General features: G+C 34.9%; 1 protein-coding gene across 1 annotated transcript; it reads right to left on the reverse strand.

Moving 5' to 3' along the window:
• Positions 1-1,182: 1,182 nt before the first annotated feature.
• Positions 1,183-3,798, reverse strand: LOC134268883 (uncharacterized; the record flags this gene model as incomplete). Its single annotated transcript, XM_062751124.1, has 2 exons — positions 1,183-1,259; positions 3,217-3,798. Coding segments are annotated over 2 exons (659 nt in total), but the record flags the coding sequence as incomplete, so codon positions are not given.
• Between the last annotated feature and the right edge of the window lie 16,636 nt (positions 3,799-20,434).

The following is a 20,434-nucleotide window of genomic DNA, read 5'->3' on the forward strand; positions in this document are numbered from 1 at the left end:
TTTGAAAATGTTAATCATAAGTATTGTACTAAAAGGTGGTAAAAAATTCCTTACTGACGGCAATGTACGGAAAATTACGAACAATGGATGATCCCCTTCCGAAGCGGTGGCCATTTTGACAATGCAAAATCCACGTAGACTTTGAATTTGCCGTCGTGTGTTTACACTGGTTGACCTCGAGGGTTCGGAAAAATGCAGGAAGTTTGGAAAAAAAATAAATCTACTGATCGGATATAGGTTGAAGTCCAAGGTATTTATTTATTTTGAGATATTTTGCAAAAAGTAGTGACGTTCCGGTCGTGGGATAGACCATAACATATTTGACCAGAATTTCAACAATAGAATTCTTGGATGTGAAATCATCATGTAGGTTCATATGCTTATGTTACCAAAACTTTCAACTTCAGCATATTGGGATATGAAGCCTAGCTACATGCAATACACTGTATTAAAAGAAATGACATGGTAGTAATAAATCTTTGAACCCATGTTGCAGCCCCACTTTACACAAATACTGTTCTATCTTGGATGATATTGTCCTAAGGAGTATCGCTCCAGTTTAACAATGGATTTTTTTGCATTATCGAGTACATGTATAGATATTATAAAGTAATAATCAAAGTCTAAGGGAGATAACAAAAACAGTTGAAAAATCCTAAAAATGCTCATAAACACCATACTTACAGTCTATGCCAAAAGCTCTGGTCCGTCGGACAAAACAGTAAAAAACTAGTAAAATAGGTCCGATTGTCCAAGGTTTGTTTTGGTTGGTTTTTTAATTTTATATTGTCCATTTCATCATATAGACGTTTAACTAATACCAAAACACATTATTAAAAACGTTTTGTCGATCTTGATTGTTTTAAAACCTCTAAAATATTTCGATAGGATGTACCTGTAAACGTCAGAGGAAAAAGAAATATTTCAGTTATATTTTAATGTGATATTTGTTAATTGATTCATATGATTCAAAGAAACATTGCTATGAACATTATATGATAAAAGTTTTGGACCGGTGAAAATTAGTCTGGTCCTGTGAAATTGTTTAACTGTCTGTCCGAATGTCCTGTGATGATTTTTCTTTTTCGCGAAGACTGTACTTAGAAAATTATTCTTGATAAACTTGTTACAAATGACCTGAAATGAGAAGATTTTGGTACCTCAGTGTAAGCTTGTCTGAGATCAGCATCTGATGCCAGCCCTGTCTGCCAGGATTTCATCACCTTCTCTTTGAAGAGCAATGCTGATACGGGCCCATTCTGCAAAAACATACTAGCAATTATTTTACTTTTTCATTACTGTAACATAGTTAGGAAAGGAAGGGGTTCTATTATTTATAGGCAAATATTTTCTGCCTTGTTTTCAACTATTGGTAAATGATAATAAAATAACTGATAATTAAAGCTATAAAACTTATATTTCAAGAGAAAATTCACAAATTATTACATTTTTTTAAAAAGAGGGATATGTTTGCTATTATATGTTGAACAATATACTTTTTTTTATTGATTAATGAATCTAATTAAAACAAGAGGCCCATGGGCCACATCGCTCACCTGAGAAGCTTTGACCATTCTGTTCTTACCAGATTTCCCCCTCGTTATACATAATGCATCCCCACCCTACCCCACTGATCATAATTTAGACATTTTGAAATCTACACTACCCCATGATCCTTCCATGGGCACATAGCTTTTTTGGCCCAGTGGTTCCTGAGAAGAAGATTTTTCCTATATATTTCTATGTAAAACTTTTATTCCCTATAATGGTTCTGCCCTTCCCCCGGGGGTCATGATTCCTACAATTTAGAATTTACACTACCCCAGAATGCTTCCACATAAGCTTAACTTTTTCTGACCCAGTGTTTCTTGAGAAGAAGATTTTCAAAGATTTTTCCTATATATTTCTATATAAAACTTTTGATTCCCCATTGTGGCCCCGCCCTTCCCCCGGGGGTCATTATTTGAACAATTTAGAATCTACATTATACCAGGATGCTTCCACATAAGTTTCAGCTTTTCTGGCCCAGTGGTTCTTATGAAGAAGATTTTCAAAGATTTTTCCTATATAATTTCTATGTAAAACTTTGATTCCCAATTGTGGCCCCACCCTTCCCCCGGAGGTCATGATTTGAACAATTTAGAATCTAAATTATACCAGGATGCTTCCACATAAGTTTCAGTTTTTCTGGCCCAGTGGTTCTTGAGAAGAAGATTTTCAAAGATTTTTCCTATATATTTCTATATAAAACTTTGATTCCCCATTGTGGCCCTGCCCTTCCTCCGGGGGTCATGATGTGAACAATTTAGAATCTGCACTATACCAGGATGCTTCCACATCAGTTTCAGCTTTTCTGGCCCAGTGGTTCTTATGAAGAAGATTTTCAAAGATTTTTCCTATATATTTCTAAATAAAACCTTGATTCCCCATTGTGGCCCCACCCTTCCCCCGGGGGTCATTATTTGAACAATTGAGAATCTACATTATACCAGGATGCTTCCACATACGTTTCAGCTTTTCTGGCCCAGTGGTTTGTGAGAAGAAGATTTTAAAAGGTTTTTCCTATATATTTCTATGTAAAACTTTGATTCCCCATTGTGGCCCCGCCCTTCCTCCAGGGGTCATTATTATAGACAATGAAGGGAAATGTAAAGTTTTATAGGATTTATTTTTGTTTTTGGCGAACGCGGCCACGGCCTTAGGGCTGCCGGATGATAAATTGGCAAGCCCTCAAATCATTATACATTACATTAAACATTACATTATATGCATTACATTAATATTCTGCCACATAAACAATTTGAGGGCTTATAGTTTTTAACCACTGTCCCAATGTGAAGCCCTCAAAGAAAACATTATGCATTATTCAAACATTGTGGCATCCATTATTAATGAATATACATTATTCATTATGCATACATTATGTATTTCATCATTAAACATTATTCATTATGCATACATTATGCATTTCATCATTATACATTATGACATTGAACATTATGACATTATACATTATACATTATTGGCTTTATGATTGAAAAAGATAGACAAAATTAAACTGGTACTGGGAACAGATACTCAGTATAATAATGCTATCAAATCTATGAAAGCCAAAAGCGTCGCAAAATATCGCCTCATGGTTGTTCAAGCAAAGGGAGAACAACCACCGCCAAAAAAATTGGAGGATGAGCGACGCTTAAATTGACCGGCACCTACGTTCGCCATTGGAAGAGCAGACTTGTTGCAATTTACTTTGTAAATTATATAGGAATATGTCATTGCCATGGTCGGAAAGATGAACACCATCTTTAATGAATAATCCGTTAGAATCCAAAGATATCTCGGGATAACTTATATAAAAACCATTATTAACAACAAACAATTTGCTCATAAAACTGTTAATTCTTTTGACTGCCAGATTTTGAGATTTAACATTCTTACTGTAGCGCCATGAAGATCTTGGAAGAATATGTGACCACCCCATGATAGTATTTGGAGGTTTAGACTGAATCATTTGAATTGTTTCTTTCATCATTACGCGTAGATCAAGTAAGGGTACGTTACCTATATCATTACCACCACAGTGAACAATTAAAACATCAGGTGATAGTTCATACCTTAGTAGTAGCTGAATGCGGGGAAACAGTTTTTTCCAAATTAGGCCACCCTTGCCCTGCCAAAGGATGTGATAATTAAGACGTCTAAGACCCAAATGAGATTTTTCAGGGGAAAGGCTCGCTCGTTGAAAAGGACACTTGATAATGGATGAGCCGACTATCCAAACACTTTTTTCTTGCCCTATTGTGATAAAATATATTTCACTGATTTCTAATATAAGTTTTATAAGCATTTGAATACCATCTACCTTTTTTCATGATCTCGGATTCAGAATGGCCTTTGGTAAAACTGTCTGAGGCAGCCCCAATAGGGAAGGAGTGAGAAGTGTAATGTGAATTTGAAAGACCTAAAAGATTTATGGCTTTATTAAGTACTGAAGTAAATTGATAACGGGTAAGCGGACTGCCGTCTATGTGAACAAAAAGGGGGCAATTAATTTTTGGTCTGACGGACAAATATCTTTGTAAATGAAATAGGGGGCATAAAACTGGCATAGGTGACTCGTTCAATTGAATTCTTGAACCATTTCCTGTTTGATCAGTCTTTGAATAAGGGACTGTTAACAATAATATTTTCTTTTTTACTGATTGATCGAATAAAAGTTTTATATCTTTAATGCCTATAACATGATGATTGTCATTTGTTTTATTGCATGTAAATTCACCGACTCTCAAAAAGGCATGATACGCTAATGAAAATGCAGAGCAAAATAGGTATGTTTCAAAATTGGAGGAGCATACTAGACTTGAGCTTGGTATAAGCTTTTCCAAAATTTTTTCCGTAATTGGTAACCTACGATCAACTGACTTACGGGAACGTTTTATACCCTCTAATAATTTTCTAACTAGAAAGCATTGAGTATAATCAGTGGAACCTGTCAACTTGCATTTAAAACTTATACCCGATAAGTAAGATGATATTGTGCTGTACGCTAAATCTCGAAGGGACAAGTGAGCAATGAAAATACACAAGTGAGATAGGGGAGGACCCCAAATATCTTCTAAACCATAGTCATTCCTGAAAGTAGAAAATATCTTTAAACTATTTGAGTACTGTAGTTTCGTGTTAGGGGCAACAGACTTGAGCGTTAAATACTCTATTTCAGCTCTAATATCATCTTCGTGAAATCTTCTGGGATGGGTACAGGATCTTTGTCCGCTTCTGGTGCGAGAGCCTGGAGTCTTTCCCACTGTTTTCGGGAAATAGAATCAGCGATAGAATTATTGCAACCACAAATATGTTTAGCTTTAAAATACATATTGTTAACCATTGAATGGAGAACTAATTCCATTACTCTTTTAGATTTAGACGTCTTCCTATTTAGGATAGATACTAGAGCGATGTTGTCTGTATGAAACATTATTATGTTCCCCAAACGAAGTTGGGGAACATATTGTTTTTACTCTGTTTCTTATTATTATTATTCTTATTCTTATTTTTCTTCCTGGGAAAATTTTGTCCGCGAGTGATCTTGTAAATTACACATCCGACTTAGGTGAAACCTTTTTAGGGTAAGTAGGCATGTTATGTAGATTTGCGGAATCAAGGTCATTTTGCGCGCACGTGCTTGCAAGAGCGCGCACGTGCAAAACTTAAAATGACCAATATATAATGGATATAACCGTAACTTCTCTATTTTGTGACGAAATATTTTGAAACTTATAATGTAAGGATATATTAGTAGCATGCACAAGATGACATGGTCAAAATAGCAAGATCGCACGCGCATGCACGTGTGCTTCGCTCTGATTGGCTGAAACTAAAGTTTCAATATCTTTTTTGTTTTTTGATTAAATCATTTGAAATTTTGAACATAGTCATACATTAGGGAGATCTACAGCCTGTTATATAAGATTTATCATGAAAGCATGTGCATGCACATGTGCTTGCAAGAGCTCGCACGTGCAACACGAGAAATGTCCAATATAATTGATACAGACGTAACTATTTAAATTATTGATGAAATGCTTTGAAACTCATTTTATAAGTATATATTAGAAGCATAGACAAAATGACATGGTCAAAAAAGTAAGATCTCACGCGCATGCACGTGCGCTTTGCTCTGATTGGCTGAAACTAAAGCCTCAATATCTTTCTTGTTTCTTGTCATAATCCTTTGAAATTTTGAAATAGACCTACATTATGAAGATCTACAGCATGATATATAAAAATTTTCATGAAAGCATGCGCATGCGCTCGTGCTGCAATCTGATTGGCTGAAACTTTAAATGGCTATATCTACTTTGTTTTTTGACGAAATGCTTTGAAATTTAAAACATTATCATGCATTAGGATATCCTACAATATGATATAGAAAACAATCATGAAATCACGAGCATGCACGTGTGCTGCAATCTGATTGGCTTAAACTTGAAAAAGCTATAACTCCCTTGTTTTTCAACCAAACAGGATGGGATTTAGAATATAGATAGATATAAGGGACTCCTTCAAGAAGGTATGGTCATCATGCACGTGCACGCACGTGCGTGCATTTGGAACGAGTGAAATGAAAAATACACTTGAAAGAGTGATTTTTCATACTTTTGGACTGAATGCTTTAATATATTGTATATTAAAATATGTAGATAGTGTAGACAAGATGATATGATCATAACGCACATGCATCCACATGCGCACGGGTGCAATGCTAAAATTTGAATATAATTGGTAACCTTCTGAGAAAACGTTGTTAAAGTCAAAATGCACAGAGTTTGTCTTATTTAATGAAGCTTACAGGGAATATGGCACCAAAAAGGAGTTGGGGAGCGTTTGGGGAACATCTGTAACGGTCCCCGTTACAATTAGCACTAGTTATTATTATTATTATTAGGGTCTTCCGTCTCCAGCGGAAGACCCTTCTATTATTCTATTGTTTCTTTTTCACTTTTATTATTATTTTTTTCTTTACACATTTTTGTGCAGACGATTTCTCAGAGATGCTTGAGTCGATTGACTTGAAATTTTCAGAAATGATGTATCATGAACTAAGCCTTATTCATATTTTTTATTTTTTGAAAATTCACTTCCGGTCGGAAGTTATCGCCCTTTAATCGAATTTTAGTGACCATTTTGTCCGGACAAAAACTCAAAAACGAAAAAAGCTAGAATGCTGTCATTTTCAGGACTAATAGACAACATATTGTAGTTTTGCACCTATACTTTCAAATCTTCCCGAAGTGCTTAGTATGGAAGCTCGGTAGGGGTCGAAATCTAGGACACGAAATATGACTGATTTTTTGAGACATTTTGCATTATATCTTTTAAAGTATAATTATTTTGTTAAAACATACTGAGCAAAATTTGTGCAAAATGACCAGTTCTTTAATATGACATCAAGAAAAAAGTGCTGACTCATCACATTAGGGGCCAAAAGGGACCAAAAGTCTTTTTTCGATAACTCTTAAACAGTCAATATTTTGTTAGACATTACAGAAGCAAAAATGTTAATCTCAACAATTTACAACTATATATTATAATTTTAATGTCGTATGTTACATAATTAGGGGCCACAAGGGGCCAGAATTCTAAATCTTTGATGCTTTATATCTCAAAAGTGGGAAATATTTTGATAAGTGATATTTAACAAAAGATGTTTAAAATAATGTTCTAAACAATATGCAACCATTAATTTATCGCTATACGTCCCCTTTAAGGAGTTGAAGGGTTGGCCCCTTATAATTCCCTTTGCAAATAACTCGAAAACGAAAAAGAATATTTGAATAGTAGTTGAACAAAAAGTGTTCAAAATCCTGAGAGCTTTAAGACGAGATCAAGAAAAAGGGGCTGGGCACTCAAATTAAGGGCCGAGAGGGGCCAAAAGTCTTTAATTAATACCTCTTTAGCATTCAATATTTTGTTATACATTATTGAAGCAAAAATGTTTATCTCAAGATTCCACAACTATATATTATGATTTTAATGTCGTATGGTGCATAATAAGGGGCCATAAGGGGCCAGTATGCTAAATCTTTGACGCTTTATATCTCAAAATCGGAAATATTTTAATAAGTAATATTGAACAAAAGATGTTCAAAATAATGTTCTGAATAATATGCAACCTTTCATTTTTTGCTAAACGTCCCCATTAAGGAGTTGAAGGGTTGGCCCCTAAATATTTCTTTTAAAAATAACTCGAAAACGAAAAAAAATCTCTGAATAGTTGTTGAACAAAAAGTGTTCAAAATCCTGAGAGCTTTAAGATGAGATCGAGAAAAAGGGGCTGGGTACTCAAATTAGGGGCCGAGAGGGGCCAAAAGTCTTTAATTGATAACTCTTTATCAGTAAATATGTTGTTATACAATACTGAAGCAAAAATGTTTGATGGAATTCTAGAATATTCTTTTAGTATTTGATGGAGTAGAGTTATGTTAAGTAATATTAGTGTGTTATCATAAATGTTTTGTTTAGTATTTGAAGTTCCGTAGAATGTCTCCTTAATATATGAAAATGGGACTTAAGTGTGTGTTGAGATGTGCCGTGAAAGTGGTATGAGAAGTGTTGTATGGAGGTTATATATATGTTGGAAATAGTGCCGCGTAGTAACACACTGTTCTGATTGGTCAGTTGTTGTCAAGGTAATGATGACGTCACTTCCGGTGCGGGAGAATTTGAATCTAGTAAATGTGTAATATTCGGTGAGTGTGTTTAGTTTGTTGTAGATTGATTTTTTGCATGTTTGAGTTGAATTTGTTGGTATTGATTGTTATATGATTTTAGAAAGTGTTTTGGTGTTTCATAAATGTCGTGAGAGCTTTAAGATGATATGAAGAAAAAAGGGCTGATCCCTAATATCTGGGTGCATGAGGGGCCAAAAGTCGATGTTTAAAGTCTTAATGTTCAATGTCTGTTTACAGATTATGGAGGCAAAATCGTTCTTCTTCACAATCTTTATCATTACTTTAGAATGAAATTCTCAATCAAAATCTCATCTTATCTTATCAAGAATCGGACGGAAGACCCACTCGTTGCTCGCAACGAGATCGTATCTAGTTATTATTCTTTTTTCTTCTTATTTCTTCTCCGGTACTTTTTTGTCTGCGAGTGTTCTCAGAAACTGTTCACCCAACTGAGCTAAAACCTTTTTAGGGTTAATAGGTGTGTAGTGTAGGTGTGCGGAACGAAGGTCATTTTGCGCGCATACGCGTGCACGTGCGTGCGCGTGATATGAGTGAAATGACTGATATACTTAATATAGCTATAACTTTTAAATTTTTTAATGAATTGATTTGAAACTCATTATATAATGATATATTAATAGCGTAGATAATGTGACACTGTTAATTTAGCACGAACTCACGCGCATGCACGTGCGCTTCGCTCTGATTGGCTGAAACAAAAATCTCAATATCTTTTCTATTTTTTGACGAAATGTTTTGAAATTTAAGACATAGGCATACTTTAGGATGTCCTACAATATGATATATAACAATTGTCATGAAAGCACACGCATGCTCGTGTGCTGCAATCTGATTGGCTGAAACTTTAAAAGGCTATAACTCCCTTGTTTTTCAACCAAACAGGATGGGATTCAGAACATAGATAAACATTATGGACTCCTACAAAAGGGTATGGTCATCATGCACATGCATGCACGTGCATGAACGTGCTCTTTGCTCTGATTGGCTGAAACAAAATTCTCAATATCTTTATTGTTTTTTGACGAAATGCTTTGAAATTTAAATCATAGGCATGCTTTAGGATGTCCTACAAAATGATATATAATAATTTTCATGAAATCACGCGCTTTCACGTGCGCTGCAATCTGATTGGCTGAAACTTTAAATGGCTATAATTCCCTTATTATGCAACCAAAATGAAAGGGATTCGGAACATAGATAGATATTATGGACTCCTACAAACGGGTATGATCATCATGCACATGCATGCACGTACGTGTACGTGAAATGAGTAAAATTACAAATACACTGGATTAAACATATTTTTAAATACTTTTGGATTAAATGCTGTAATATTTAGTATATTAAAATATACGAATAGTGTAGACAAGATGATATGGTCATTACGCACATGCATTCAAATGCGCATGCGTGCAATGCTGAATTTGAATAAACTTGATATACTTCTGGGTAAATATTGTTAAAGTCTAAAATGCATCGCGTGTGTCTTATTTAATGAAGCTTACAGAGAATATGGCACAAAAGGGAGTTGGGGAGCGTTTGGGGAACATCTGTAACGGTTTCCGTTACAATTAGCCCTAGTTTTTTTTTTGTTTTGGAAATGATTCTTGAATAACGCAATTGCCAAAACTATTGGAACTAATTCCAAGAAAGTTATATCCGACATCATATCTGAATCCTGCCACTTGGTGGGCCACGGAAAATACGCCCAGTGACCTTGTAAATAAACGCCGCAGCCAAGTTGTGAATTTCCTGCGCTGTCCATATATAAGTGTAGCTCGAAATTTGAAAGCCAATTAATCTCTAAAAAATTGAAAGTGCCGTTGAACTGTTCAATGAAACTTAACCACACCTGTAGGTCGCTCTTCATACCTGCATTAACCCTTCTAAAGTGAGACGGATGTTTTATACCACACATGGCATCACAAAAACAACGATTGAAGGCACGAGCTGCAGGAATGGCTTTAGCGCAGAAATTAAGAGACCCTACTAAGGACTGTAGCTCTTTTAATCTTATTTTAGTTTTCCCAAAAATGTTTCGATCGTCTTCTTAAGTCGAATTGTTTTTTCTTTTGGTATACCTATTACCATTTTTTCTGTGTCAATTTCTATACCTAGAAAAACCAATGAATGCGTGGGACCAACAGTTTTTTCATCTGCTATCGGAATTCCGAATTCCCGACAAGTATTCTGAAAATTTGACATTAATAATTTACATACTTTGAAATCTTCTGCAGCAAAAATAAAATCGTCGAGGTAATGGTTTAAAGTTTCTTTTCCTGTTTTTGTGACAGTTACCCACTGTAAAAAATTAACAAATTTTTCCCAAAGGGCACAACTTGCCGAACATCCCATAGGTAAACACATATCGTAATAAAACTTGTTATTGAATTTAAAACCAAATAATTCATGATCCGAAGGGTGTACTGGTAATAACCGAAATGCTGATTTGACATCCATTTTTTTTTAAGAAGTGAGTTTTTACCTAGCGCTGCAATCATTTCTAAGACTTCATCAAAAGGTATGTAGTGAACCCTACAATAATCTGGATCAATAAAATCGTTAACACTATTTCCTTCGGGAACTGATAGATGATGTATTAATCGCCAACCCCCGTCTTTTTTAGGAACGATACCTTTAGGTGATATTCTAAAATTTTGCAAGGGTACCTGATCAAATGGACCTGCGACACGACCTAATGCAATTTCTTTGTCTATTTTCTGTTTAACTTCGTTCGATTTTGAACTCTGCCCTTACGCACAGCTGATATGTGAAAAAGGTTTACAACCGTTGTAGTATAGCGTGACGTAATGAAAGTCAAAATTATGACGACACAATACCCAAGTACAGGTATAATTTTTCCCGCAGTATTATCGGGTGCAAGTGAACTAGTGTTGTCATTGCTATAATAATCTGATTTATTTTGAAGTGAAATAAATTGCATTATGTGAACAATTTAGAATCTGCACTATACCAGGATGCTTCCACATAAGTTTCCACTTTTCTGGCCCAGTGGTTCTTGAAAAGAAGATTTTCAAAGATTTTTCCTATATATTTCTATATAAAACTTTGATTCCCCATTGTGGCCCCGCCCTTCCCCCGGGGGTCATGATTTGAACAATTTAGAATCTACATTATACCAGGATGCTTCCACATAAGTTTCAGCTTTTCTGGCCCAGTGGTTCGTGAGAAGAAGATTTTAATAGCGATTCTCTGTAACCCCTTAAACTTCGTTGCCACGCATGATCACCGATTTTGATGAAACTTCACCCATGCTTAGTATCAGACACCAAAAACAAATATCAAACAAAATTTCATTGCGAAGTGTCTAGGTTGCTATGGCAACAGCCGGAAAAATTAGAAAAATCGAGATTTTCAGTCACTTTAAATCTTGACTGTGGCTTAATAAAAACTAGAAAAAGCAAACAAACCATTCTCACAAAAACATGACACCTTGATGTCATTTATACTGTAAAGAAATTGTTTAGAATATATCTCTAAGTAAGTGGTAACCAAGGGTACATTTGGAATACATTTTAAATGTTGAAATATGCTGAAAAACACTCCGTATTCACTAATGGTAGGTGTTACATGCTGAAACTCAATCTACAACTTAAGAAAATCAATGAAAATGTTTGACCTTAAGTATATAAATATAAGCAATATTATTCTATAAATATCTTTTATGGTTGCCATGGTAACACAGTGTAACCATGCAAAACCAGTAACTAAGATTGAGTTAATGCTACTGTCTTGAGGAAAAACATAAAAATTCAAGACTGGCAAATATGCAACCTTAGGACCTTGCATCACCAAAACCATAAGAAAAAATGGGTATAATTGCTACTTTGCAGTGTTACCATGGAAACAAAGTACCAAAGTACAAAGTGCTTAAAAGTGAATTATTTTTCGCTTCATTAAGAATTAAATTGCCACATAATCATAAAACAAATTAAAGGACTCAGCTTGAATAGTACTTATCTGTTAGCACTGAAGTTGAATATCATATTTTGATAAAATTTGATGAAGAAATCAACACTGTTGCTATGGTTACCAAGAAGGGAAAATGTTTGATTTTGTGAACTTTATATCAATATTAAACCCCGTGTGCCAACTTCTTGCATCCACTTAGAGGCTGGGTGATAGTCAAAATTAAAAGTCAGGTTAGCTGTTAATAAACACCAATCATCAAAGTTTTGGGAATCTACATTTAAGGGTACGTGTCCAAGGAAAGAAAATATTTTTCAGGTTTTTAAGCATATATTTTCCGCTTATTTCCATAGCAACGCTCTATTAAAAGAATCTAATCTGAATTTTTTCAAATGGGAAAACTAGAAGCACACCAACATATTTAAAAATTGATCATTAGTTATGAGGAAATGTGCTTTTTTAAAAGATAGGATCAGATCTAAACATACAGAGTGTTACTTTGAAATCTCTCTGTGGTATAAAAACCTTGGCAGCCATTGCCAACCAAAATGAAATATCATATTTTGTTCTTGGTATATGTTTCAAGGCTCTTTTTTTACTATTATTTGGTTACATTTCATCCTATAATTGCTTTTAATTTTTACGTGTATGACTTTATAAAATTCAATGAATATTTTTTTTTACTTTTGAATACTTTGTTACCATAGTAACGTATGGAATAGTTGATTTACCAAGCATGTTTATCATGCATTTGAGACATTTGACCTTCAACTTTTGGAAACAGTCATTGCCAATTGTTTGCTTTGCCGCAAATATTAACTATGGGGCTCTAAACATGTTAAAAATACCATTTTTCGGACTTTAAGACATGTTGCCATGGTAACTATAAAGCATAGCAACCAATTTTTGCCTGATTTCAGTTTAGGGTATCAATGACTTTTATCGTAGAGAGTTTGGAGAAATACTGAGACTATGCGTGCCACAGCTCCTATATAAAATTTCAAATCATTACATAGAATGGCTCTTAAAAGGTTTTTCCTATATATTTCTATGTAAAACTTAGATTCCCCATTGTGGCCCCGCCCTTCCTCCGGAGGTCATGATGTGAACAATTTAGAATCTGCACTATACCAGGATGCTTCCACATCAGTTTCAGCTTTTCTGGCCCAGTGGTTCTTATGAAGAAGATTTTCAAAGATTTTTCCTATATATATTTCAATGTAAAAATTTCATACCCCATTGTGGCCCCACCCTTTCCCTGGGGGTCATGATTTGAACAATTTAGAATCTACATTATACCAGGATGCTTCCACATAAGTTTCAGCTTTTCTAGCCCAGTGGTTTTTGAGAAGAAGATTTTAAAAGGTTTTTCCTATATATTACTATGTAAAACTTTGATTCCCCATTGTGGCCCCGCCCTTCCCCCGGGGGTCATGATTTGAACAATTTAGAATCTACATTATACCAGGATGCTTTCATATAAGTTTCAGCTTTACTGGACCAGTGGTTCTTGAGAAGAAGATTTTTTAATGACCCCACCCTATTTTTGTCTTTTCTTGATTATCTCCCCTTGCGAGGGGATATGTCCCTTCATTTTAAAAATTTAAATTTCCCTTTACCCAAGGATGGTTTGTACAAAGTTTGGTCAAAATTGGCCCAGTGGTTCTTGAGAAGAAGTCGAAAATGTGAAAAGTTTACAGACGGACAGACAGACAGACGGACAGACGGACGGCCATGTTTACGAGAGTGCATTTATTGGGTATTTTTCATGCCAAGATTGTACTTATTGGGTACTTTTTGCTTATTGGGTATACCCAATAAGAAGTGTCGCTGAATATGCTTAAAACACCCTAATTGGGTATTTGCAGGTTAGTACCCAACAAAACTTGGACACGACGATTTGTCAAAAAAAAGTGTCCAAAAAAGTTGCTTTCACGGACGTACCGTGTTTTGTTGTTTCAGTTTTACATTCGAAACTCTAAATTCTCGAGAGTTCCGAAAATCAACTTCTCTTGATCCTGATCACAATAACGTTTGTTTTCCTGGGAAAAAAAATATGGCCACTAAGAAACACGTAATGTCAACAAGATTTTCTGATTGACAAGAGAAAAGGTAAGTTTATTCGATTAATATCTATCTATTGCTGGGTTCTTGTTTAAGGAAAATAGATTTTAATGTAATTTTGAAAACAATTGTGCACAAAATTAAAATAGATATATCGGAACAATTAATCCTAAGTTGCACTTGTTTGTATTTTGAATTTTCTCTGTCTTTTTAACTCTCTTGAGGGCGAGAAGTATTTAGTAAATGATCGTATATTGTTAGATAATCTTTGATAAATCGAAAGTGTTTATTATTTAATTTTATATCATAACCAACTAAGCATGTTCTGACAATTTTTATTGGAAAGGGAAATGAAAATTTTAACAATCGTGTGTTCATAAATCAGCTGTAAATTATCGGTTCATGTAGACAGTATTACAATCGCAAAGAGAGCTGAGATGATGATTATTGGGATAATTGACAACAACTAAATAATTGTATGTAAGTTTATCTCATCTGATATGTAACTTAAGAGATTCATTGTACATGTATTACTGAAAAACTTTCAATCAAAACAGTGCTTCTTTCTGTCTTTGATTTTGACTCAAATCAAAAAAGTGCTAAATCTAAAGCAAACTAGCATGGCGCGGCGCCATGTCCTTTTTTCTCGGCACCATGCCCCTTTTTCCAGCGCCATGCCCTTATTTTCTAACCCAAAATTAATAAATATGCCCAGTTTAGGCAATATTCCTTTGCTGTTCTATTTATTCAGTGCATGCTGATGATCCCTTTGTTTAAACAACGACAGAAAATCACTTCACGCTTGAATGCATGCACACAACCACCTGGCTAATAAACATGCCTCAGGCTGTCAGGGTAGAGGATTTAACTTGAGAAACTGTCATTTGATTGCATTGATTATGCAAGAATTAGCCCAAGACCAAAGATAAATAAACTTGTAAATTATTAACTAATAAAAATCAGGATCGTTTTTTTATAAACTGAAAGTAGAATAAAACACATAGTTCAACTTGAAGAAAAAACGGATATTTTATCTGAATAAAATACTTACAGTGTACAAAAAAACTGAATGTGATGTGATAAAAAGGCTTAAAAACAACAAACTAAGTTAGTTTCTTTGATTGAACTGATAGATTTGACAAGCTGAGGGTCAAAGTTTCCAATTAAAGTCATTTTTTTAAACAAATTATGCTGGCAGTAAGACCAGTTTTCACACGATCCTGTTGGTAGAATATTTTCCAAGTAAAGAGAATGGTCTCTACATGTATTTTTCAAAATGCCCATCCCCTCTTCCCTGAAAAAAGTATTTTCCTTTAATGTTTAAATTGACTGTACTTGTAAACAAATAACAGTCCAAGCAGGTAAAAAAACAATCATACCTCTAAACTTAATTATAATTTGTACCTGTTTCAGCTATTTTAATACCATTACTTTCTCAAGTGTAACATTACTACTTTTTTTATTGAAGAAATTGGATGTGAATGCCTTTTTTATATTCTTTTTGTTTCTGAATCAATAATTAAAACATTGTTTTTAAAAAAAAGAATGGAATACAGATATATGAATTTATCTTTAAATAACTTGTTTTAAATAAAGATTTCAATATGAAAGGATATTAAAAGTAATTAAACATGTTAAAGTACGAGGGTTGTTAGAAAAGTTCGCGGACACATTGAATTACGGAAAATCTATTGTGTATTGTGAAGTATGACCTATGTCTAAATAAATTCCCACATTTTGTTTATTGGTATGTAAAAAATCAAGTCCATTTGATAAAATCTTGAAATTTTACAACTATTTTTACTATGGGGTCATAGGATTCAATCACTTGACGTAAGCGACGTGACAACCAGATTTCAACCCGTTAAGCTTTGTCGCAGTTCTATATCTTTCATTTCTTAAGATTTTTCTTATCTTTTTTTCTATTTTAAAATTGAATATCTATATCAAGACATATTTCTTTTCTACCATAATGTCTTTTATATTGATTCGGATATAATTGAGATCTTATAAAGTAAAAAAAGTCTATGCAGTGAAATCAGGTATGGAACCTATGCAAAACTATATAGGCGCAACGCAACGTCCATGCGATAAGGGGTATTGAATTGCATTTTGTACAGGTCTAGCAGTGCTAAACATATGTACCTCCGATACATTATGTAGACATCATGTACAGAGCAATGCACACATGTATACCTTTGATACATTATGTAGACATTTTACACAGAATTCATTAGTCCCCAGTAAATAGACTCTGCTTCCCCATTCTGTGGTCAATACTTCACAGTTCTTGGGCAGTGCTTCTGATTCAGGAATTATTGGTGCTGCAACATTTTGGTCAGCTCCCTACCAAAATAGAATAAGCTCTCAGTGCTCAACAAAGTAACTTTATGTGTTTTACCTTGATGTTGGGTAAGGGATATATATGCATGTATAATAGAGGCAGAGTCAGCTGCCAAATCATATTCATTTTGTATGGGGACATCATTAAAAATATTTTTTTTGATAAACTCCTACTCAAGGTGGGTATTGGTACATGTTGATAGGTAATTTTGTTTGGCTTTACTATATTGAACAAATTGTAATAACAAGAGGCTCAGGGGCCACATCGCTCACCTGAGCTCTGGCTATGTAAAACTAAAAGCAAAAATCAGTTAAGTATTGAAAAAATTAAATATTAACAGATTAATGTGGGTTCAGGTGGAGTCTTGATTTGAACAAACTTGAATCTACACCACATGGGGTTGCTTCCATATATCTATGATCAATGATGGCTTTGCTGTTCTTCAGAAGATTTCTAAACATTTTCCCTATGTATTCCTATTTTAAAATTTTAACCCTGACCCACCATCATGACTTGAGCAAACTTGAATCTGCACTACCTAAGAAAACTTCCACATGATTTTCATCTTTCCTGGCCAACTAGTTCTTGAGAAGAAGATTTTTAAAATATTTTCCCTATGTATTCCTACATGTATGTTAAACTTTGAACCTCCATCATGGTCCCACCATACCCCTGGGGGTCATGATTTGAACAAACTTGATTTTACACTACCTGAGGATGCTTCCACATAGGTTTTATGTTTCCTGGCCCAGAGGTTCTGGAGAAAAAGATTTTTAAAGATTTTCCCTAAGTATTCCTATGTTAAACTTTGACCCCTCTATCATGGCCCTACCATACCCCTTGGGATCATGATTTGAACAATATTGACTCTACATTACATGGAATGCTTCCACATGAGTTTCATTTTTCCTGGCCCAGTGGTTCTGGTAAAGAAGATTTTTAAAACATGCCATTAAAGATGTTCCCTATGTACCCCTATGTTAAATTTGCCCCCCCCACATTGTGGCCCCATCCTACCCCTGGGGTCATGATTTGAACAATCTTTAATCTACACTATCAGAGGATGCTTCCACATGAATTTCATCTTTTCTGGCTCAGTGGTTCTTGCGAAGAAGGTTTTTAAAAAACATTCCCTATGTATTCCTACGTTAAACTTTGACCCCCATTGTGGCCCCATCCTACCCCCGGGGGTCATGATTTGAAAAAATTTAGAATCTACACTACCAGAGGATGCTTCCAAAAGAGTTTCATCTCTCGTGGCCCAGTGGTTCTTGAGAAGAAGATTTTTAAAACATGCCACCAATTTTTTATTAATTCCCATTGATCTCCTCTAGAATGAAGGCGTGACCCTTCATTTGAACAAACTTGAATCCCCTTCACCCAAGGATGCTTTGTGGCAACTTTGGTTGAAATTGGCCCAGCGGTTCTTGAGAAGAAGATGAAAATAAAAAGTTTACGACGACGACAACAACAACGAATACAACGATGACAGACAACGAACACATTTTGATCAGAATAGCTCACTTGAGCCTTCCGCTCATGTGAGCTAAAAACAGACCCAGAAATTCATTGATGTTTTCAATGTAAACACACTGAATAGCTAGATAGATTATTTATAAATCCAAATCCAAAAACATCCTAGAGAAATTATACATCCTAGCTATGTTTATGGAAATTAAAGGGGAAAAAATTCAAAGAGCTGAAAAAAGATTGGTTAGAGGTGATTTGGATGAGTTGGTCAAAGAACTGTAGACCACAAAATTTTATTAGCACTTTTTTCGAGAGATAGGTTTCAAGTTTCGACTCTTGTTTTACCAGACAAAATTTTCAGGCATTGTGGTTATTTCTTTATATAATGTTAAGGAATACTATTATGCATAAGAATTACATTTTTTTTAGCACACTTTCTCGCAAAATTATGTGAAGGACATGTAAAAAGCAAAAATAATTAATGAATTACAGTACATAAAACAGATCAATTTTTATTTTTGGCCTGGCTAATGTAACTTTCGTTACTGATTAGAGACCTTACTGATGAACATTAAGTGAAAGTCTGAACTAATTACTTGCCATTAGTATGCTTAGTATGCAGACATTTAGAACCTACATCACTTACATGCAACAGAGGTTCTAATTTAACAAAAATACTCTATACGTACTTTTTTCCACGGGGTCATAATTCCGCAGAATCTCAAGTTCCGTTTAATCCATGCGTTGAAATATATGCCTTGCATTTATATTAAGTACGCTTGTACAAATTTCCGCGGACAATTTGTGCCCGTGTACATAGCGTGAATTAATACCACGCGGAAAAAGTATTTCTACAGTATGTCAGAACGCTCCACTCAATTACTTTCTCTTCTTTCCTTTCCTTTTTTTTAAACTCAAACAAGACAAGAAGTATTAAATTTAATAACTGAATATAGAGAGTTCTGAGGTAGAAGGAAGTGTTATTCCAGATTCAGATAAATGATGGATGAGAAGATACATGTAAATAAGTCTACAAAGTTGATAAGGCTAATTTCAGTGTTGACATGACGGATTGTACATGTAGAGGCATGGGAAGTGCCAGTCTATAGTAATGCAGGGTCCCAGGTTCAAATCCTGGTCCTGCCATGTATTTTAAATTCTTTATGTGTTCCTCCTTTCCTTCTTCATCAATATCGTGTGTTTGGGGTCACCTTTCAATTAACAAGCAGTGTGTGTTTGGACCTTACTATTAATTAAAAATTTTCTATTTTCTTTTTTATTTAATATTTTCTGACAATAATATTTATATAAGCTTCAGTATGCGCATTACAAACAACTTATTTGTTTCTCTCCTTACACGCTTTATATCACAGCATGTCATGCAATAAAAATTGTACACTTGATACAAGTAAAAACCAATTAAATAACTATTCAACTAAGATTTTCCAAATGCTACGTCAAGAAATTTACAAATAGCAGTTAAAACCGTGCACATTTCGAGTTTACTCTGTTGGCATAAGAATTTTTTTTAGCCATTTGGTAATTAATTTTCAAATCGATTAAAACTCAAACCATATACACTTATTATTAAATTAAATGTAACTTTATGGTGTTCAGTACCTTGGGTTTCTTGAAAAACATTGAAAATCAGTGTTTAACCCCTGTGACAGCATGTTAAATTCAATAAACCTAATTATTGTACATCGAGCCCGATGATATTTATCGGGTGCCCTCTGTCACTAAATATCTATCCATGTGCAGTCTAAATTTTTTCCATATGGTGCACAATCCACTATAAATTAGCCGACACACTTTATCAGAATCAGATTATCAAATACCCGGTAAATATACATGTATACTTGACAGTAAACTCAAAGCTCGACATTTGTTAGCCATTTCAGAATTTTCAGTACTATTATCTACATATGCTCTGCACAGGGGTGTATATGGTGTCCAGATATGGCCATTTGCGTTAGCGCGACATCGCATTCAGATAAACGAGACATCGTTCTAACATACAACACGCCGTCGCACCAACACAACTTTGCACAATGCGCCGTCGCGCTAACTCACAACACGCCGTCGCGCTAACACAACTTTGCACAACACGCTGTCGCGCTAACATTTTTTGCCCAACGCGCCGTCGCGCTCACGCAACTTTGCAAGTTGTGTTGTGCGTTGGCGTGACGGCGTGTTGTGTGTTAGCGCGACGGAGTGTTGTGCAAAATTGTGTTAGCGTGACGGCGTGTTGTGTGTTAGCGCGACGGCGTGTTGTGCAAAGTTGCGTTAGCGCGACGGCACGTTGTGCAAAGTTGTGTTAGTGCGGCGGCGTACTTGTGTTGTGTGTTAGTGCGACGGCGCGTTTTGCAAA

This window comes from Saccostrea cucullata, unplaced genomic scaffold, assembly GCF_032062105.1.
Source record: "Saccostrea cucullata isolate Sc308-1 unplaced genomic scaffold, CSIRO_AGI_Scuc_v1 ctg9166, whole genome shotgun sequence".
In the NCBI taxonomy this organism is placed as follows: Eukaryota; Metazoa; Mollusca; class Bivalvia; order Ostreida; family Ostreidae; genus Saccostrea; species Saccostrea cuccullata.